The 22,813-nt window shown below is 41.6% G+C and overlaps 1 protein-coding gene across 2 annotated transcripts in view; it reads left to right on the forward strand.

The window, feature by feature from the left end:
• Window positions 1-22,813, forward strand: part of MORC4 (MORC family CW-type zinc finger 4) — a 51,053-nt gene that overhangs the window by 18,609 nt on the left and 9,631 nt on the right. For both annotated transcript variants that reach the window (XM_028089738.2, XM_028089739.2), the window contains exons 8-14: window positions 531-650; window positions 2,050-2,150; window positions 11,013-11,111; window positions 14,342-14,470; window positions 16,756-16,824; window positions 17,241-17,292; window positions 18,679-18,854. In XM_028089738.2, the coding sequence (XP_027945539.1) occupies window positions 531-650; window positions 2,050-2,150; window positions 11,013-11,111; window positions 14,342-14,470; window positions 16,756-16,824; window positions 17,241-17,292; window positions 18,679-18,854 (746 nt within the window). The remainder of the gene's footprint in view (window positions 1-530; window positions 651-2,049; window positions 2,151-11,012; window positions 11,112-14,341; window positions 14,471-16,755; window positions 16,825-17,240; window positions 17,293-18,678; window positions 18,855-22,813) is intronic.

Raw genomic sequence — 22,813 nt, forward strand, 5'->3', positions numbered from 1 at the left:
TAAGAAGTGTTTTGTGATTGTTTATGAATTTTTAAACCACTGATGGCACTTTAGTGTATTTTCCTACACTCTTTTCTCTGCATGTATTTATGTATACATGTTTTTAGATAATGCTTATTGTTATATTGTGAACATTTCCTAATGTTACCAAATATTTTTCAAGGACATAATTTTAAGAGGTACATAATAGACCATGTGAATATACCCACATTTATTTAGTCATTCCCTCATTGTCAGACATTTGAATTATTTGTTTTTCTGTCACTATAACTAATTGATAAATCTCTGTAACTCATTAACCTTTATGGGCTTTCCTGACTGTTTCTCTAGGATAAATTCCTGGAAAGAGAATTGCTTGGTCACAGATTAAGAATATTTTTAAACCTATTGTTACAGATTTTTTAAACGTCCCCTGGAAAGGGCATACCAATTTCTATCCAGTGGTATTTGATGTGTTTTGCTATAACATAGTGCAAAATGTTGTCTGCTAAATCCCTTGGCGTTTGTCTCCTTAATGATTTTCTTCTCAGAATAAGCAGGTGAAAATAACTTTTGGGTTCTCTTGCAAGAATAATAACCAGTTTGGAGTAATGATGTATCATAACAACCGACTCATAAAGTCTTTTGAGAAGGTGGGATGCCAGGTGAAGGTGAGTGGTTAATGTTTCTTCGTCATAGAAGGCTGAAAAGAGGAGGAGGAAGATTTAAAATTTGCAAGGAGTATAGACTCATTAATGGCTTTTACTCCCATCTTATGATGGTTGTTAAATCTGATCCTGGAACTCTGTGTTACCGGTGAGCTGTCTTTTGTTGAAAAGCTCTTTCTACTTCTCATTCTTCACAGTTGTTGAGCATTCCAGGAGCTTTACTCAGTGCATTTTCTAGGTAGCCGTTGAGAAGAGATAGTATTAGAACACCAGCAACTTTGCCATGTGTATCAGTTTATTAGTGTTTAAGGTAGCTCTTTCTGTTTCCTTGGGGAGACAATAAGGCATAGTAGAAGAAGCATAAAACCTCGTGGTTGATGACCAGGATTTGAGTTCTGGCTTTTCCGCATAAAAGCTGTGTAACTTTCACGGCATTGTTTAAATTCTATGAGGCTCATTTTCCTTCCCTGTAAGATAGAAACAACAGTAATAATTTTACCTGCTCTGCTTCCTCTACAGCTTTACAAGGTTGAGAGACTTAAATGGGATAAAGTATGTGAAAATACTTGATAAACTGAACTATACAAATTATTACCATCATCTTTAATGTTTTAATGGCAATTTAAAGTAGTAATATCCGCAAGTGTCCTACTCATTCCTGTTTTACAGATAAGATTGCTAAAGCACAAAGAATGATAAACCTCTTTGTAGTACACAGTAGGACAAAGTTACGTACGATCCAGGACAGCTAGTTTACAACTTGTGTTGCTTTCCCTTGTTATATCCTCTTTATACATACAACTCACATTTGTATGCCAGTCTAATTACACCTGGACTTTTTAAATCCAAAAATCTCTTGTATCAGCTTGCCATTAATAACCACTGCAATTCCACTCCCTCTCGTAATTGTTTGGTAGCCTACATATATAAAAATTACTTATTTTAATAGAGTGTCATGTTCCCACAGCATCCTTAAAATCATTTTTCAGATGAAGTTTGCTTTCCACTCCCTAGAACAGTAGTACATAGCCTTGATTTTTTTTTTTTTTTTGGCATTGCCATTCTTTGTTCAAAGGAAATCTTATGGCCATCCCATAATATACAATGCATGAAGGTAGAAGAGTGTGTGTGTAAAGTAGAGATGGCAATCGATCCCTGGAAAATCCTAGGGAATCTATGGATCGTAGTTTGAAAATCTCTGCCTTAGAATTGGTCAGAGCTTCCAGTTCAGTTTAATACTTGCAGTGTGTTGATGTACATTCTGAGTATTTCTCTAGATATTGCTGGACTTTCCTTGCCTTTGAATGTTATGTAACCTTTCTATTACTGCTTAAAATCGAAAGGAAATGCCTCCAGACAGTCAACAGTAATGTAAGTGTTGAAATTAATATTTTTTTCGAAGCCAACCCATGGAGAAGGTGTGGGAGTAATTGGAGTCATCGAGTGCAATTTCTTAAAACCTGCCTACAACAAACAAGACTTTGAGTACACCAAAGAGTACCGGTGAGTAACTCCCAACCCGACTTGTTTCTGACAGTTTCTTCACATACGATTCTCTTCTATTCTCTGAAACCTCTAAAACCATCTCTAAAAGCCAGCCAGATGAGTTAACTGAGAATTCCTTCAAATCACTCTTCCAAGATTAGAGAGAAAACGATCTGATTTTTCAATTAAAACTTACTGATACATGATAGAGAGAGCCCAGTTGAGATAAACCTTACCTTTAAAAAGTACGGGAAGAGCATGGGAGTCATTTCATAAAATACTTCTGGTGAAACAAAGAGTTGGGATTGATCCTAATGAAAAGGGATGAAAGGATCTGCAGGTATTGAATATGTTGGGGAGAAAAAGCCACAGTTTGAAGTTTGTTCCAAAAGAGTTTCTTGAAGCCAGTGAACAGATTGAGAGGAAAGCAGTGGGAAAGACGTGTGTTTTCATAGAAGCATCTAGATGTCATAGGTGAGATGAGAAAAGAATCAAAACGGAACTTGACATTGAGGCTGAAGCAGCAAGGATATTTTTGGAAGACAAAAAAAAAAGTCAATAAAACCAGGATAAAATAGTTTGTTGTAAAACTTTTCGGGAGGGATGAATCATTCATTCCTTCTTCACCAAGTATGAGATACCTCCCATGTGCTAGGTACTAGGGACAGAAGAATGAAAGGTAAGAATCCTTGATGCCTGTGAACAAATGGGATGAGATATATGCAGATAAGAAACTCACATACCTATAAAATAATTGCTTCAATGGGGGATACGTGCAAAATGGAAAGAGCCTTTAAATACACCGAAATGAGTCACGCAAGGCTTCATTCACAAAGCAGATTCTATTTGAGCTTAAACTTGAAGGAGAAATTGGAGTTCGGAAATAGGGCCAGGACATTCTAAGCACAGGGAAGTATGGGTGCAAAGGCGCAAGTGGTGTTCTGGGAGTAAGGAGAGAGAAGGTATGAGGACATTTGGTGTCACTCTCCTTGAAGCCTCAGTAGCAAATTTTAGAGTGGGGGGAAAAGCATTTCCCCAAATCTCTTTTGGCGTGTACACAGAAAATGTAATAAAATTAGTTAATTCTTCTACCTCAATTTATCAGAAACCACAGGAATTTTAGGTTTAGTGCTTGAAAAAGAGAGAGCTGTTTGGATGGCAACCCTAAATTAATTTCGGGGCAGTAGATTCTTGATCACTAGGGCTACTCAGTGGGTATGGTAACTACCTGCCCGCCGCTTAAGTAAAAAGACCCTTTTAGATGTGAGTCTGGTCCAGAGTGGAGATCTTTGGGACTTGACTCTTCAGAGTGAAAGTTTAGAAATGACACCGATTTGACAGGTCTCAGAGCCAAGTCGTTCTCTTTCTCTTGAGTGAAAGGAACAGTGAATTTCTGGTGATTAACCGAATAGTTAAGATTTGTGAAATCCAAATATTAGATATTAAACATCACTTAACATCTTTCTTATATCCTCTCTGTCACACACACACCCATCTACCTTTTAAATTTTAGAGGTATTAGACCTTGGCTTGGGATGTTTCATTTCAGTATGATGAGTTTGAGGTGGTTGCAGGGGATTCAAATAGAGATATTCCATAGACGGTAGGTTTATTTAGTTATAAACATCTAGGATTTTTGCCTTACGTAGCTTAATAACTGCTACACATTTTGTTAAAAACAGGAAACTAGTATACTACCCTACATACAGGGTCCTGAGGATAATAAATTTGCATGACTCTTATCCCAGTTCTAGCATCATCATCCTTTTTTTACTCTATTTTATATAAATGAAAAGGTGTTTAGTTAAAAAAAAATAGGGGATTAGAGAAAGCTGTCTGCTATCAGAAACTCATCCTAAGAGTATTGTAGATATCAAAACTGCAAATGCTAAAAGAGGTACCAGCCAATCACAGTGCTGGAACGTCTACAGATAAATCATCCTGTAATATCACTCTCAATAGTTGTGGATATCAAATTCCAGCTGCAGCTATCAGGGCTCAAACTGACATTTTTAGAGTGAATTTCAGCTTAAGAAATACAATGAATGTGTACCCACTGAGCGCCTCACTGGTGCATGGCACAGTGGCTGGGCTTTATAGAATTTTCCAGAGAAATTCAAGACATGGTTGCTGTCTTTGAGGAGCTTACAGTTGATTTATAATAATGAATTTTCACATACGTGAAACAATTTGGAGAGTAATAACATGGCTGTGTGATCAATGAAAACCTAAGTGATACGATATAGGAAAAAATGCCCTGATAGAGCAGAGAGAGTAGGGAAGGTTTTGGGTGGCAGGTATGACTTGAGATTTGTCTGAAAGGATACAGGACTTAGAAATGGGAGGGAAGGGAATTCCAGGATGGAGCTGTAGCCCCATCTGAGGTAGTGACAGGAACTCAGAATGGTGAGAATATAGGGAGTGGAGATAAGAGGACACGGCTAGAGTGAAAGGGAATAGAGTCGACTGGGTAGAGTAGGGCCGTCTCCCAGAGCAGGAGTCAACACGCTTTTCCTGTGAAGGGCCAGGAAGTAAGTATTTTCGGTTGCGCGGGCCATGTGGTCTCTGTCACAACTGCTCAGTTCTGCTGTCGTATAAAAGCAGCCCTAGACAAGGAGTAAAGGAATGAGCTGTGTCCGGTACAAGTTTTTTGTTTTCTACAAAAGCAATCGGTGGCCTGAATTTGGCCCCCAGGCTGTAGTTTGGCCACCCCTCTCCTAGAGCCACAGTCCCCAAACGACGTGCCAGGCTGCACGTAATAAACTCACAGGGAGCCATAGGGTATTTTAAACTTTTGAGGGAAATACCGTGACACTTGACTTCTGCCTATAAATCCTAGAAATTGTTTTCTCTTCCTGCTGTAACGGATTACCTCTAACTTCACCACTTAACACAATGCTCATTTATTGTCTTCGAGTTCCGTAGGTTCGAAGTCTGACGCAAGTCCCGCTAGGCTGAACTGAAGGTGTTAGCAGGGCTACATTCCTTTCTGGGGGCGCAAGGCGGGGGGGGAGTCCATTCCCTTGCTGTTTCCAACTTCTAGAGGCTGTTGGCATTCCTTGGCCTGTGCCTGGCCCTCTTCCTCCATCTTCAGAAGGTCGAGTCCTTCTCACATCACATCACCCCAGTGACCTTGCTTCTGTCATCACATCTGCTTTCTCTGCTTCTGACTCTTCTGCCTCCACTCTTCTCCTTTTAAGGACCCTTGTGACTACAGTGGATAATTCAGGATAATCTCCCTCTCTTAAGGCCAACTGGTAAGTAAGTAACCTTAATTCCATCTGCAACCTTAATTCCCCTGTGCCATGTAACCCGATATATTCACAGGTTCCAGGGATTAGGACATAGGTGTCTTTGGAGGACCATTATTCTACCTACCACAGCCTGCCCCCTGGCCTTCGAAGATCCACTTATATCTCACCTGCAGAATACATTCAGCCCATCGCAGCATCCCCAAACTCTCGACTGTTACAGCGACTCTCAAGGCTAAACTCTTGCCTCAATGTCAGCAGCTCAAAATCCCCAAATCTCATTCATCTACATCAGGTGTGGGTCTGAGGCATCCTGGGGTAAAATTCCTCTCCATCTGCATGTGTTTTTTTTGTTTTGTTTTGTTTTTTGTTATTTCACTCTCAAAATATAATGGTGAGACAGGCGTAGGATACCAGTTACAGATATTCCAGTTCAAAGAGGGAGAAAAATGGAAGGAAAACGAAGTCACAGGTCTCAAGCAATTTCCCAAAATGCAGCCAAACTAATTCCATTACATTTCAAGACCTGTGACTAATCTCCTGGGGCTTGCAGCTTCATCCTGTCAACTTCAGGCTCCGTCCTCTGGGCCCGTGGCTGCAACCTGAGTCCTCTTTCCTTTTTCAGGGAAGGAGCGTGTCTGTACAGCTCAGGAGCCTCGTCAGCCTGTTTCCCGACTCTAGAGTTTCGGAGGTCCACCAGCCTTCTTTCAGTTTTATACTCTCTCCATCCCTTCAGTCCAGTGAGGGAGTTCGTGGGCTAGTATGCCATCCTCGAGAACCTTGTGGGTCTCACATGTATGTCATGGATATTCATTCGGTCAGACAAGAAGCTCTTGACAGGTCTTTCCTCGATAATCCTATTTCTATTCTTGGCTTCTGCTGAGATGGCTGTGGAGGTCTGAGTCACATGTTTAAGCTTTTCAAAGAGCTTTTTGTGTGACTGAATACTCTGACCTTTTGATCTGAGATATTAGCAAAAGGTTTTCTAGCCACAGCCGTGGCTTTTTCTCTAGAGCATGCTTTCCTGACAGGGAATGTCTCAATTTTAGCATCTTCTGCAGTCCGGATAGGCTGAGGATTTCCAAAATCAGTAAGTCCTGGTTCCTTTTTGTCCAATAGTTCTTTCTCAGTTTATTTGTTTCCTCCCACGTTTTATGTGAGCAGCGAGAAGACACTAGGCCACACTTTCAACACTTGCTTGGAAATCTCAGCTAAATGTCCAGTGTCATCATTTACAAGTTCTGCTTTCCACAGAACTGTAGGACACAATTCTGCTAAGCTCTCTGCCATGATGTAGCAAGGATGACCTTCCCTCAAATTTTCCAGTAGCATGTCCCTCATTTCCTCCTGAGCCTTCACCAGCAGCACCTAATTCATCATCTGTGATTCTACTAACAGTCTGTACCCAGTGATGTAGGTAGTCTCTGAAGAAATTTGTGTTTTTCTCCACCATGCCCCTCACTTCCTTCTGAGCCCTCACTGGGGGGTTGTTTAACATCCATATTTCTACTAACCGTCTGTTCAATCTAGAATCTAGGTTACAATTTCAGCCATTTCGGTCATGGTCCTCAAATTCTTCTGGCCTCTGCCCACCGCTCAGATCTAAAGCTGCTTTCCCATTTGGGGGTATTTGTTATAGCAGCACCCCGTTGCCAGGTACCAAAATCTATTGCATTCCTTTTGATTACATTGCATCTTTGCAAGTCTGGGTGTTTAGTGGTTGCTGTGATGAAAAAGTAACACATGAGAGAAATGAGGGACGCAGTGTCCAGTTTCATTCCAAGGTTTGAGTAGTGGTACACTGCCCAACAGGCATGCCCACGCATGCATCCCATTAGTAATTGTGGCTATTTAAGAATGAAATAAAAATTTCTTTTTCAATTCGTATGTATTATTTTCTCAAATAGATACTAAATTTTAGTACATAAATACTGATTAAATTGTTTGGACCTAACGGTGTGGTAACTGGAGCTAGTACATACTGCTTTTCACCTAAGGGTGCCATGCAAAACTCAAGACACAAAGGGTGCCATGAACCGAGAAGCTTTGAGAACTTCTGTCTTAGAGGGATGTTGGGTAGAGTAAAGTTGATGCCTTAGACAGTGAGACATCATTGTGTATTCTTGAATGGGGGAGTGATTTGAAACCATTCTATCTTAAGGATATAGTATGTTATAACTGTATACGGCTTTATGGTTTTTAAGGTGCTTTACATGAATTAGGTCAGCTGATAAATCGGGAAACGGAGCACAGGATGGATTGAATGAAGGATTAAAGGCTCTTGGAGTAACCTAGGTGTGAGATGAATGTCTAAAATAAGAGTAGCCATGAAGAAGGAAGTATAGGACAGATGCTGTGAAGAAAAGTTCCCACGATTTTGGTGACATATTAGATAAGGGATATAAAAGAGAGGGAAGAATCAAAGATCGTTGCAAGGTCTCAAATTCAGTACACTGGGATATTGGCAGGATCACTGATAGAGTAATGACTCTACTTTGAGAAAAGGAACTGGTGGAGCGGCAATGGTGGAAACTAGACCATAGGGGGGCGGTTAAGACAGGAGAATGAAGAGGAGGTAGTGAGTGTAGACCACATATACCAGGATTGGGGAAGTAAAGGGAAGGAGATGAATAGAACAGTGTTTTTGGAGAAGAAATGGGATTGTAGAATACATGGTAACAGTATCTTGGTTGAGATGGTAGTTACATGAGTATACATTTGTCAGAACTGTTAGAACTACACACTTAAGATTAATTTTACTCTGTGTAAATTTTACCTGAATACATGAAAACAGAACTTTATTTTTCTTTTTAGTTAAGATATAATTTACATACTATAAATGTCACCATTATTAAGTGTACACTACAGTGATTTTAGCATATTCACAAATTGTGCAACCATCGCCACTGTCGAACTCCAAAACATTTCCACCACCCCAAAAAGCGACCCCTTGTCTATTAGCAGTCACTCCAATCCCTGGCAACTGCATAATCTACTTCCCTTTATTCCTCCAGTATTTTTTTATTGTGGTAAAATAACAGGTACTGTAAAATTTACCATCCTAACCATTTCTAAGTGTATGGTTCAGTGGCATTAAGGACATGCACACTGTTACGCAACCATCACCACCGTCCATCTCCAGAACTCTTGTCATCTTGCAAAACTGAAACTCTATACCTATTAAACAATAAGTCCCCATTCCCACTTTCCCCAGCCCCGGGCAACCACCATTCTCCTTTCTGTCTCTATGATTTTGACTACTCCAAGTACTTCGTTTAAGTGAAATCACACAGTAATTTGTCTTTTTGTGACTGGCTGATTTCACTTAGCATAGGGTCCTCAAGCTTCCTACATGTTGTAGCATGTCAGAATTTCCTTCCTTTTTTAAGGCTGAATATATATTCTATTGTGTGTGTATGTATCTATACATAGGCACACTCGCGCACGCACGCAATACATTTTGCTCATCCATTCATCCATCAGCACACTGGGTTGCTTCCATGTTCTAGCTCTTGTGACTTATAGTCTATTTTGTTGGATATTAGTATAACCACCATTTCTCTCTTTTGGTTACTATTTACATGGAATATCGTTTCCCATCCTTTCGCTTTCAACCTATTTGTGTCTTTTTTATCTAAAGTTCATCTCCTAATGGGCAGCATATATTTACATCATGTTTTTTTTTCCCCCAGTCCACCAATCTCTGTTTTTTGATTGGAGAGTTTAAACCATTTACATTTAAAGCACTTATGGATAAGGAGGGACTTCTGCCATTTTGCTCTGTTTTCTATCTGGCTTAGAAGATTTTTTTTTTTTGGTCCCTCATTTCCTATATTACTGTCTTCTTTTGTGTTCAGTTGATTTTTTTGTAGTGAAGATTTATTTCTCATTTCTTTTTGTGTATATTTTATAGCTGTTTTCTTTGTGGCTACCATGGGATTACATGATCCTGTGATCAGGAGCAGCAAACAGTAGTCAGAGTGCAGATCCCCAATATTTGGAGGGCAGGCTCTTTTTGCCCACCCTGGCTCCTGCAGGCTGCTCCTAAAATGTGTGCACAGCTGCCTGCCATGGGCCTGTGCATGGGAGATGGTAGCTACTCCTGTTCTAAGAGCTGAAATTTGCCGATGTACCATTCAAGCCTTCTCCCAAAAGTTGCAAGCCATCAGTAGACTCTAGAGTTCCACATAGTTCAGAAAGTTCTGCCAGTGCAGTGGCTGTCTAGGTGGGGGGATAGATTCCTGGTGCCTCCTACCCCATCATCTTTCCAGAATCCCATCTAATCCACTACTTTTAAAAATAGTTTTAAGGGGCACCTGGGTGACTCAGTCAGTTAAGCGTCTGCTTTCAGTCCTGGGAGCCTGCTTTTCCCTCTGCCTGATGCATCTCCCTCTGCTTGACACTTCTCCCTCTGCCTGATGCTTCTCCCTCTGCTTGACACTTCTCCCTCTGCCTGATGCTTCTCCCTCTGCCTGCCGCTCCTTCTGCCTGTGTGTGTGCACACGCTCTCTCTCTCTGACAAATAAATAAAATAAAATCTTTTAAAAATAGTTTTAAAATAGAATTGTAAGAGAAAACAAGGAATAGTTCTTCGTCTGCGACTTGAAGGAAAGATACAAACATAGAAGTGTGAACGTTAGTAGCTTGGAGGGGAGTAAGTGTTTATAGGGGAGCTCACGGATGATGACTCTTCTCTGTGTAGTCAGAATCTAACTTAATATTAGTAAAGTGGAGGTAAGGAAGAATTCCTCTTAAGGAGAGAAGAGGTCTACAGAACCCTTTGGAATGACCCAAGGAGTCCAGAGATTTTTAAAAAATACTAAATTTGTAGTATTTTAGGTGTGTACAGCTCTACAATAAGATATAATCCTACGTTACAGAATTAAATAAGGACTAGTCATTTGAAATGGGCAGTTTTTAAAAAGTAAAATTCATGTTTTGTCTTAACATGCATTCCATCGTTTGACCCTAGGTTTACTGTTGTTCATTTGGGCAGAGAGATAAAAGAGAAAGAGCAAGAGCCAGAGCTGGGCTCCAGCCTCCACTAACAGATGCGCAGTGGAGGGTGGACGGGGACTTGGTTGTTCACTGGTGCCCTAACTGCTGTGATCAATATTTGAATGAAGAGCTATGTAGATATTTTTTAAGTTAGCATTGGATTGATTTGTAATAAGTAGGGTGCAGTATTTGATATTTGATCCTGACTTTCAACTTGGTCCTGAATTGTTTACCTGTAGTCATCTGACAGTCGGAGTAGCTCCACATCAACTTCTCAGTATGGCCCTGTCCTCGCTCTGCAATTTAGTCTTTTGTCATTGTCTACAGTGTCAGCTCTCCCACCTCATGATTCTAAAAGCCCTGAAAATTTGAAGAACACAGTCCTTTTTAGGACTTGTGATGATTTTACCTTTGCAACCAAAATGACCACTTAACATTACGACTTCATCATTTTGACATGTAATTTGCAAAGGCAGTGGATTCCCACCTTAGTTTCTGAAAGTGTAGATGTTCACACTTAGGCTGAATATTCTACACTGTCGGCTTCTGCTAAATGGGAGCATCTCAAAAATCGTAAAATTGTTCAACAGATCCTCAGCATCGACGTGCTTCTTCTTGCTTTTTCTTTCAGGTTGACAATAAATGCCCTTGCCCAGAAGCTCAATGCTTATTGGAAGGAAAAGACATCCCAAGAGAATTTGGAGACCTCAGCCATTGCCAGGCCAATACCGTGAGTAGTAAATACAGGATATAAAAAGTATCAGGGGTGATGTCCTTAGAACAAATGGAAGGAACAAGAGTAGTAAGATGGTGCTTTTCACGTAAGGAAATTTAATGAAGTAAAAATAGGAAATCACAGGTACTAATTTCATCATTCTCTAGACCTCTTCATTCTGGTTTAACACTTGCATGGTTTGGCTCTTAAATAGGAAGAGTTTAGGACTGTGAGTTTATCCTACAGGCAGTGTGATATAGTGGAAGATTATGGCCATTTAAATAAGACACTCCCGGGTTGAAAATCTGGATCTGCTTCTTAATAGTTGGGTGAGCTTCGGTAAGTAAGTTACTTCACCTCCGTGAGAATATGAAATTAGCATGACATTTTTAGCATAGTACCTGGCATATGATAAGTGTTCAGAAATGTTAGCAAACTTCCCTTCACTTTATTCTTAGTGAACATTGTTGGACCTGTACCAAGGAATTTGAGGGTAGAAGTAGAGAACCCAGCATATCAGGAAAAAGGTAGAATTTATTGAATCTAAGATGGGCAGTTACATACAGAACTGTGGATCAGGATGACATGCCTCGGTGAGCCAGGAAGGGAGCATAAAGCAGAGGATGGAATGTGTAACAACACATACATAATCAATTATACCACCACCACCGTCATGACAAAGATTAGAGTGTTAAGAGTTTATTTTGGGGATTGTCCCCTGTGTTTTTTTTTTTTTAATGGAAATTATCAGGCAAATGTATGATATAAAATTTCATTTCAAATGCAACATGATCGGCTGTTGTGTGAATCACTGTCTTATTCTGAAGATCTCTTCTCATGTCCAGACTCTGTGGTTTTCAAAGAAATGCCAACTTAGACAAGATGCCATTTTTTTTTTTTGCCTTGCAAATAAGCAGTGATTAATGCAATGAAGCAGATGTTCATATATTGCTGGAGTGTGTGTGTATGTGTTATACAACCTTTCTGGAGGCAGAATTGTAATAATTATTATTATTTATTGAGTACTTATATGCCAGGCCCTGGTCTAAGTTCTTTACATGTAAATTTATTTGATCATTACAACAACCCTATGAGGTAGACAGAATCATCATTTACCTCTTTACGAATGTAGATACTGATACACTGAGAACTTAACTTGCTCAAGATGAAACAAGTAGAAAGTGGTAGATACAAGGTTCAAATATAGGCAGTCAGCCCCCCAAACCCAAGTTCTTAGCCATGACACTCTTCTGGAGGGATGCAGTGAGGGGAATATGGTGTAACCCCTTCAACTACCTATTTATTGAAAGCACGAGCTAAATGCCTCTCCTGTCTGCCTGGGTGGAAGGATCTACTGTAGTCTGATGTAAGCTGAGGAAAGGAGTTGCTGTCTCTAATGCTTGTGTCCAAGGCAGTAATATTGGTATACTTCTGTAAGCAGCTCTTCTGTGCATCTACATGTAAAACCAAAGCCAATATGACCTTTCCTCTCCCCTCCCACTACTTCTGAAAGTGCTTTTTGCTGTCTCTGACTCTAAGTAAAACAGTGGCTGTATGGAAATATGTGGACACCAGAGGTCAGGTCTGAGCTTGGAGCTTAGAGGTTACAAGGCTGGAGCAGCCTGGAACTAGGAGAGGGGAAGAAGCTATATGTCCAAAAACATGTATGAATTCTCTTTGTTAAAACAGTTTTATTTTTTAAAAAAGATTTTTATATACTTATTTGTTAGAGAGAGAGAGAGCGTGCACAAGCAGGGGGAGCGTCAGGCAGAGGGAGAAGTAGGCTCCCTGCTGAGCAGGGAGCCCAATGTGGGACTCGATCCCAGGACCCTGGATCATGACCTGAGCCGAAGGCAGACGCCCAACCGATTGAGACACCCAGGCGTCCCTAAAACAGAGTTTTAAACAAGAAGAGGACATTGTGTTTGAGTAGTAGAAATATGAGTGCCTTTTCTTTTTTATATTTTTCTGTATTTTCCAGTTTTTCTATAATAAGCTTATATTTTTATAGCTAGAAAAAAAGCATCATTTAAAAAGATAAGGAAGGGGCGCCTGGGTGGCTCAGTTGGTTAAGCGTCCGACTCTTGATTTCAGCTCAGGTCATGATCTCAGGGTCGTGAGATCAAGCCCCACATCGGGCTCCGCACTGGGCATGGAGCCTGCTTAAGATTCTCTCCCTCTGCCCCTTCCCCTCCCCACTCCACTCCCTGCTCACACGCGTGTGCGTGCTCTCTCTAAGAAAAAAAGATAAGGAGAACATTGAACTAAGACATAAAAGAACCCTATGGCTGTATTGCAATGGCCACTAGAAAAGCAGTATAAATGTAACATACACGCATCATGCTCTAGGCTAAATTACGTGTTTCTCAGATCGGTCCTCGGTGCTTTCTGCCCTCTTTTTGCTTTTCTCCAGCCTTCTCCCTCCAGTCTGCTTTTCACACTTCAGATGCGGACTACTTCTGTTATATACAGACCATCTCCTTTCTCAGAGCTACACAGTCACTGAGGTATAGGTGACTGGGTTATGCTTCCTGGCAGCGACGGGAGTGGCTTTGTGTCTTAAGCATAGAACTCTGGAAGGATTTTAAAAACCTTAATTTAACCCAGTTGTTGGCCTGGAGCCACCATATCTAGTTAGGAAATTTATTCACATTTATAGGACTTTTTAAGATTAATGTTGGGAATATCAACCTAATAAAATTTTGACTGAAGTATAAATAAAGACTTTCAAACAGAGAAAAAGAGAGGACTAGGGAGTCTGCAGGGAAATGGGGGAGATTTGATGATGATGATGCTTCCGTGACTTCCACAAATGCATTTCAACCCTGTCACACAGTTGGATGGAAGCAAATAAAATGATTCTATGGGTTTTATTTCATGGTAATACTGTTACATATCTATATGTATATAAATTTTTCCCTAGTTAATTAATTTTAGAGTTAAAATTATCCTCTTGTTTGCTTAGAACAAGAGATTCTGGGTAAATACGATTCACTTCTGTAAATAATGGTAGCTTAACATGTTAATATTTGTTACTATTTTTCATACCTATATCTGGTATAGTTCTATTATTATTTTATTTGTGACGTTCAAGATACATGTTTTAGACACCTTGACCATAACGTAACAGTTCTAACATATTTCATATATAAAACTTTGTTCTTTCACTTTTAGGGTGCGCCTTTCTAACGTAAGGGCACAGAGCTAGGATATACACAGTCATACTTCTGTTTTCCTTCATTCAGGAAGATTCCTGACCAGACATGGGTACAGTGTGATGAGTGTCTTAAATGGAGGAAGCTTCCTGGCAAGGTTGATCCATCTACATTACCTGCAAGATGGTTTTGTTACTATAATTCCCATCCGAAGTACAGGTAAGGTTGGGACTCAGTGCTGTGTTAGAGAAAATTCCTGATTTGTCTCTGCGTTCTAAAACACTTTTAAAAAAAGATTTTTTTTTGAGTATAGTTGACCTATAATGTTACATTGCTTTCAGATGTCTGAGGCGAGCATAGTGATTCAACAAGTCTGTACGTTCTGCTGTGCTCACCACAAGCGTGGCTCCCCTCTGTCCCCATATGGCAGTGTTACTGTACCAGGGACCATATTCCCCCTTGCCGTACCTTTTATTCCCAGGACTTACTCATTCCATAACTGGAACCCCACCCCCTTGCACTCATTTTGCCCACTTAAAACACTTGACCTCCAGTCCGCACTCTGCAGCCTGGCATCCGAGCCCCATGCTAACCGACCCCACCCTACCTGCCCAGCCTTTGTTTTTGTTGTACCTCAACGCAAACCGTATGCTTTGGCCAGACCTGCAGCTCCAGTGTTCCCTGCGCGCGCCGTGCTTGTTCCCTCCTCCGTGACTTGACCATGTCATTCGGCCTGCTTGCAGTGAGTTTCTGCATTCCGTCTGCCCACCTGCACCACAGCCCTCTGGGAAGCCGAAGTATTCTTGTGTGATACCTCTCCTGTTGACAATAGTTTACAGTGATTTTATGCTGGCTTCCTGTGGTCTTTAATTCTTGACACTTTTGTTCACATCCTGTTTGGTATGCTTTAGATGGTTTTCATATGTATATACTTTGGCTCTTCCAGAGACTGTAAACTATTCGAGACCAAGGGCTTTACATTTCAGGTGGGGTTGATGATTTTCTTCCCATGCTTCCCTTCCTCTGCCTAAATCTGTCGTCGTACCTTATTGTGCATTTAATGCCATCTGTTCACATGTACCCTGCAGGATCTAACAGCTAGATACTGCCTGGCATATTGGTGAGCATTCATTTCAATTTAACAAATATTTTCACTTTGACTCAGTAGTCACAAAGGTTCAAAAGAATAACTCCTTTTGCTTCACTTCAGCTGTGACTTTCTTAATATTTTTTTCCTGTGGGATAAATGCTGATAGAAAAAAAAAGATAATAAAACAGGGTATGCGTTTTCAGAAAAATGTTTAAAATGGAGGAAATTAAGTAAATGAGGTCTAGGTCTATGACGAGTAAGCATTCCCCCATCATCGTCTACTGATGTCCTGAAGCCCCTCTCCCTGGACAGTAACCGGGACTGGGGGCTAGAATGTGGGACTGAGTGCTTAGCAGTCTCCCTTTTGAAGCCTGGATCTTTTGTCGGTTTACACTTTAGTCCAGAAGACATAACCTTCCGGGACGTGCCTCCTTATAAAACGGGTATATCATAGGGTTTCCAGTTATTACTAATTTTCGTTTATTTGTTCTAGGATTGCTTTTGTTCATTGAATACATTTTCTAGTACTCCTTTTAGTGTTTACTCCTGAGATTCTCTTCCCTGTGCTCTCTACATATAGCAGATGTATTTCCATTTATAGAATCCTTTCTCTCCTCTGTGCTCTAGTCTCCGCTGTGTTGTTTTTACAACGTCAGCTCCTAATCTCTTATTGCTTCCCTCTGTCATAGCCTCTGATTTTCTTCTTCAGGTATCATCACTTAGTTTAGGGATTCTCATGCTTCTAGACTGCACCTTGGGAATTACTTTCTTCGTAAACCAGAGGCAAAAGACCCAGGTTCTAGTCTCAGCAATCATCTCTTTGTGTGGATCCTCAGGCAGGTCTCTCTTGTGCTTGAAATCCACTGTGTAATAATAGAGATTATGCTTCTTGCCATCCACCATCATAGGAGTTTTGTAGCTGTCAAGTACTTTGAATGTCTTTGGGGAAAGGTGATATATACACCAAAAATAATTAGATAATGGTATGCCTTGAAGTAAGATTGCTACATGTTGGATGCCTGGGTGGCTCAGTCGGTTAAGCATCTGCCTTTGGCTCAGGTCATGATCCCAGGGTCCTGGGATAGAGTCCCGCAAAGGGCTCCCTGCTCAGCAGGGAGTCTGCTTCTCCCTCTCCCTCTGCCTCTCCCCCTGCTCCTGCGTGTGCTCACATGTGCGCACTCTCTCTCTCTCGCTCTCTCTGTCTCTCAAATAAATAAAATCTTTAAAAAAATAAAAGAATTGTTACATGGTAACCTGGCACACGGGTTTTGTAATGTGAGTGGAATCTGAACTCTATAGTGTCAGAGGGTTGTTGACCTCTATGACCTGCCTCGTCATAGTTGTAAGAAAAGTAAACGGTAAAACCTAAGGGCACATTTTGTTTCCAAAAGATGATTTCTTCTCTGTACTGCAGGAGATGCTCTGTTCCAGAGGAACAAGAACTCATCGATGAAGACCTGTACTTGAGCAAAGCTAAGAAACAGTTGAGTATACCTAAGGTTCTCGATCATACAGTAGAGGGGCCTGACCCTTCGTAACAGGACGGGGGAAGTTTTGAGAAGAGATGATTTTTTTTTTTTCTTTTTTGGCTTTGAATGATTTCCCTCTCACTTCTCTGTTCTCCCAATTCTTTTTATTTTTTTCTTTCTAATCATCTCCTGAATGTCTAACTCATGATTGTCTTCTGTCTCTCACCTTCCCCTCCCCCTCTCTCTTTTGATGGAGCATTTGATCTCTCTCTTCAGTGGCAGAGTTTAGGAAGACACCCTCAGTTACTCAGTGAGGCCCACACTATTTCTAATTCGGAAGGAACATTATAACCTCAATCTACAATTGGAAATCCATTGCAGATGGAGAAATTTCACGAGTGAACTAAATAGTACTTTTATCTTCTCCTAGAGATCAAGCCGTTGAGAAGAAGAAGCTGCCAGTGGACAGTGAGAACCACCAGGTGAGAGACAGTCCACCCTCTTTCTTTTCTCACACGAAATTTTCCCCAACAGAGGACATAGGTTGAAGGGAGCAGCAGTCTTGAAAGCTGCATAGAAATAATGAACCATTTCTTCTGGTGGTCTTTTTTTCCATTGGATCTTTTGATTTTGCCTTGATCTGTTACTGATGTTCAGATCACCAAAAATAGAAGAGCCAAATCTTTTATTTCCCAGATTTGGATTTCGTACTGATTCTGGACAGTGTGAATGTCACGTTCAGTGTCACAGAACATTCAGGGTTGTGTTCCATCCTCATACCGGCTGCTCCTGTTGAGTGTCTGGTTTTTCCTCAGTCTCCTTTCTTCCAGGATTCAGGGATGATTCCTTCCTCCTTCCTCTCAGGAAGAAGGGGTGGTTCTCTGTGCCCCTCCCCTATCCCTGCTTTCAGGCTGGCTGGCTTTATAAAGACTCTGCTGTTTTGAATTTTCAGGAGCACTGTCTCTCGGACATGGTTGCCCAGCTCCGGACGCTGAAGGGTGCAATAAGGTTGGCCGTCCTCAGGGACACTCCTTTCCTGACAGCCACCATAGCACCCATGTATCTTCCCCACCCAACCTTGCCTTTCTGCATGATTTTCCTCTTGACCCTCTTTCCCAGAGATATCTGCTAGTAGCATGTTAGATTCACCTTCTCCCCCCGCCCCCGCCCCAGTCAGGGTAGGTCAGACTGGTGAGGATAGAGGCAATCTAATACTAATTCTTCTTGTGACATCCTGCCGAGACCCAGGCATATGAATACACAGGTTTCATACCTTAATGTCTTGGCTTAATCGTCTGATCTAGAGATTGCGAGATTTCCTGGGACCGCCCTGTCCTCATTCAGTTTACCTCCCCTTTATATACCTCCACCTTCATCATTTCTACTCTCTTCCTCAGCTGGCTCTCCCACAAGATCTTAGATGCATGTCTCTGTGTGTGTGCACTGTGAATATGCGTTAGTCTCTCGCATGCATTTCTCCAAAACCAGCCCTGACACTTGCTGCAATGCTCATTCTCTCCACCCCTGCCCGCATCACAGATCTCAGAGGAGTGAACACCCAGCCCTAAACTGGGTCACAGGAGAGAATTAGATGGTGATTAGGGGGCCTGGGTGTGTGTTGTGGGTGGGATGACTCTAGGAGCCAATAAGTGAGTTGGGGAGGTCTGTTGGTGTCCAGCCGATAAGGTTATAACTGAACTGGGTTCAGTGGTCTAGTGTACATTACCTCGCGCTGTTTGTTTTGTGTAGGAAACCAGTTTCTTTTTATTTGGCCAAGTGTTTTCTCCTAGCATCAGAAGGATTTGACTCATCCTTTTGGTATTTTGTTTGAAATTGGGATTTTTATGAATCGCTTCTTTCTTTGCTAGGTACTTGCTAATCCACTGAAGATCCCTGCTATTCAAGATATGGATGAATTGAACAGTAAGACAATTGGATACGAGGGAATGGACAGACCTAGCCGGCCTCCCTCTGTTGGAGAAGAAAGCAGGACACCTTCTCTTCAGCTTAAGCCTCTGGATTCCAGTGTTTTTCAGTTTTCCAGGTGGGTAGAAAACGTAGTGTGTCTTCAGTAGTAAGCCCCGGGGTCCGTTTTCCTGTAAAGTTGGGACAGTTATGGTGTTTATGTTTCTCCTGAGGCCTAGCATGGACTTCAGATGGAGAAACACGATGTGGGGGTAATAGAACTGTGTGTTGCGTGTACTTGCAAGTTTTCAACATTACAACTGCTGTGTCAAGTCTGTCTGTCTCTCTCTTTTGAGGTAATCATCCAACAAATACTCTTTTATGTATTTTGTATTCACATTATGTTGGGAACTGTGTTAAGTGAAATAATGGACGTGAAAACTTTTTGAAAAGCATAATGTGCACTCCAAATGTAAGGTAATGTCACATAGGTGAGCGTTCTTTCTTTCCTTAAGCTTAGGAATATTGAGGTCCCGTGGGGCCCCATAGGCCTAGCACATGTTGGCCACGTATAAAAAATAACTATTAGAAGTTTGTGCCATTAGGCAAGCCTTCTCGTTCATTGTCTCCTAGAGCCAGTTGTGAATATGAGTTAGTTTTGGGTTTCACTTGTGCATCTTCTAGCACCTCGTCGGTATAATTTTGTTAGTCTTTATAACAGGAAGGCGCATACCTTTTCTTTTTCTTAAATAACAGGGGTATTTGAAGTGTTGGAAGATACGGCTGCCCCTCTACTACCATGATACTGGAACTCAGGACTCCTAGTTAGGACTTGGCTTCTCCTCTCTGCTATGCTTCTCGCTTCTGGCAGGGCCAGACCATAAGGCATGGATAGAGGTGCTCTTAAAAGTAGAAACTTCTGCAGTCATCAGTAACGTGACTGTTATATCATGGGTTATGAACTTTTCATTGACCTCTTCATTTGGGGTATTTTCTTAATCTAGTCTAGGATAGAAGCGATGGTATATACATAACAGGGTAAACAAACAAACAAACAAAACCCCCCAAAAAACGACTCCTGGCTTTCCCCCCTGATGGTACTGATTCTTTTCCTTGTGTCTTGCTTCGTAGGTGGGTCTTTTCAGCTTCTCATCTAGACAAACATCTCCACATGTGGCCAAGTCCCCTATTCTGTGATTCTTCCACAATTAAGCCCTGTAGACATTGGGAGAAGCCCATGACCCCCCTGAACATGAACAAAAGGTCTTGAGAGGAAGTAAGCTATCTTAGGAGCGACACTAACAAAACTCTGAAGGAATTAAATGAGAATTGGTGTGAGATCACCTAGAATGATGCCTCGGAAGCTAGGAGGCACTCAGTAACTACTGTGAAATCGGAGTCCTGTGGCAGGAGCCGTTTCTAAGATTGAACTGTGCAGCAAAATATAGTCCAGTCCGTCTCAGGGCCTTGAGTCTCATTTGAGTCTGTTCCCACCCGTAGTTTTCCAACTCCCGTTGTAGGTGGGGAGGGACATACAGTAAAGCGCTGTGTGTTTTTGAAGCACCTTGTTGCCTCTCTGCTTCGATCTCCTTGAGGTGGCCACGCATCCAAATTGCCATTGGCATTTCAAGCTGTCGTAGCTCTTGAAGGCTGTCCTTTCCCTGCTGCGACCACTGTCTTTTCCTTTTTCTTCAGTGTTTCTTTTGTTACCCTAGAGTGGTTTCCAGTCCCCTGAAGGAGGTCACAGACGCGGATACATGTATGTGTGTATTTAATGTGTGCAGTATGGCAGTATAACCATTGGGTGGCAGACTTCATCAGGCTTTAATGGGATTTCTGTAAGCATTATTTACCGAACGGCCACATCCAGATTTGGGTTTTGGCTACAGAGGACAGGCAAAGTACATCATTTGTGTGTAATTTTAATTTGAGAATAATATTCTTTCAAGGGAAAGAGATAACGTGATCATTGATGTTGCTAATGTCATATTTTATGTAGGCTCAGTAAGCTGAGGATGTCATTTTAAGCTACATGGATAAGGGGATTCAGATTGAGCGCAAAGAATCCGCCTTTTCATAGGGAGAAATGAAGGTACACAAGAGTTTGGTAAAATATACAGGGTTTTCTTGGTACAACAATGTTAATGAAATAATAGGTTTAGTTAGGAGTTACAAAGGTCTCCTTTGTTATTATCAAAACCTGAAGCTGATAAGGGTCCTTGGGTCATGTAGTATAGCTTTCCAACTCTAGATAAAATAAAGCCCATACTATCCAAGAGAGTTTTTTTAAAAGTTTGAGCGGGGTAAGTTATATGACCTAGCAGGGGCCCCTGAAGGGTCATTGGAAATAGCTTTGTGAGTTTCACAAACTAGCCAAGGGGATGGGAGGACGTGCAGTGGAGAGTAAGTTCAGCCAGGATGCAAGTGGGCATAATCGTTTAGCTTATTTCTGTTAAAGGAAATAGTCCTTTCTGTTCATTCATACTGCATATATTTGAGTGCTTGCTGTATGAAAGGCAATGTTCTAAGGCAGCGATGGAATCAAAAATGAAGGAGCTTATGGCAGTCAAAGTTATACATGTAAGTATCCCCAATACATGCTAGGTTTCATACGTGTGGTTACAAACGTAAGGTCCAAAGTATCCATTAGCATATGGACAAAGGAGAGAATTAGTAGCTGTAATTTATTTAGATGTTTAGAGACCCCTTGAATAAACTGTATGTCAAAGGCTAATGATAAATAGTTCATGTTTTATTTTTTATCTTTTTATTATTTTTGAAGATTTTACTTATTTATTTGACAGAGAGAGACACAGTGAGAGAGGGAACAGAAGCAGGGGGAGTGGGAGAGGGAGAAGCAGGCTTCCCGCCGAGCAGGGAGCCCGATGCGGGGCTCCATCCCAGGACCCTGGGATCATGACCTGAGCCGAAGGCAGACGCTTAACAATTGAGCCACCCAGGCGCCCCTTAGTTCATGTTTTAAAAAGGATAACAAAAAGAGACCATCCAAATTACACTGTAATAGTCGAAGGAGAGGAAGACAGACATCCTAATATGTTTGAAGGAATATTTGAAAACAACAAACACAAGGTAGAAACAGAAGAACAATTTTATAAGTGAATAAGATGGATTCAGCAGCCAGTATTAACATTTTAATGAGAGAGACTTCCAGAATGGAGAAATGTGAAGTGTCATGGACTCTTTCACCAACAAATAACCATTTAACTGGAAAATATTATTAAACAAAACAAGCATTTGAAGTTCCTGGAAATTGTCCTAGAGGCATTTAGCAAATACATATTCATTCAAGAAAACCTATGAAATCTCAGAGACAACCGCAAGAGTCTTCAGCATTTAGCTTGCTCCCGTCCCCCTCCAAGCTGTATTTTACAAAAACTTCTCAGGGAGCTCCAATCCAGCCGGGTGCGGTCAAGAAGCTGTGGGCTCCCTCTTTCCCTAGCTCCCAGTCTAGAGCTGTGGTTTCACCTGGGTCGGACAGGCCTCCGACATTTCTCGTGTCCCCTAGTTCTGTCTTGCCTAAGCTCTATTCCAGGCAGACCCGGAGGACTAGGTCTCTCTCCTCCCACCCAGCCCCCACTCAGGGTGGAGGCTCTCCCCCAGGGAAAGCGTGCTGACGATACTGGACTCCTGTTGCTCTAGCCCCAGCATGCTTATAGGACAGAGGTTCATGCCGGAAGCAGCAAGCCCAAGAAAACATGCCAGCATCCACATTCATAAAGAAAATGTTCTTTATTTCATGCCACTTCTGCACAGTGGCACTGAGGTTCTGCTTAGGGCAAGAGGCCTTAAAGATGAAGAACTTGGCTCTACTGGAAGGAGCTGACTTTTATTATATGGAACGGATCACGGAACATTCCATTCATAAAAGCATTGTCAAAAATAACGGAGATCTCGGTGAGCAGTAATTAAGGGAGCACTCAGCTCTGTGATACACGTTACAATGAGCAAAATGGCCGAGAGGTCAGAAGTTTGGTAACAGAGAGAACCAAGGAGAAAGCCAGTCAAAAGAGAACTCTCCTGGGATCACAGTCAGCCCTGGATTAGGAAGGCTGTGCATAAACACAAGGCTCCATTTAC

This window comes from Eumetopias jubatus, unplaced genomic scaffold (assembly GCF_037043125.1).
Source record: "Eumetopias jubatus isolate StellerSeaLion01/CBP00866 unplaced genomic scaffold, mEumJub1_p1.0 scaffold_11, whole genome shotgun sequence".
Taxonomy (NCBI): domain Eukaryota; kingdom Metazoa; phylum Chordata; class Mammalia; order Carnivora; family Otariidae; genus Eumetopias; species Eumetopias jubatus.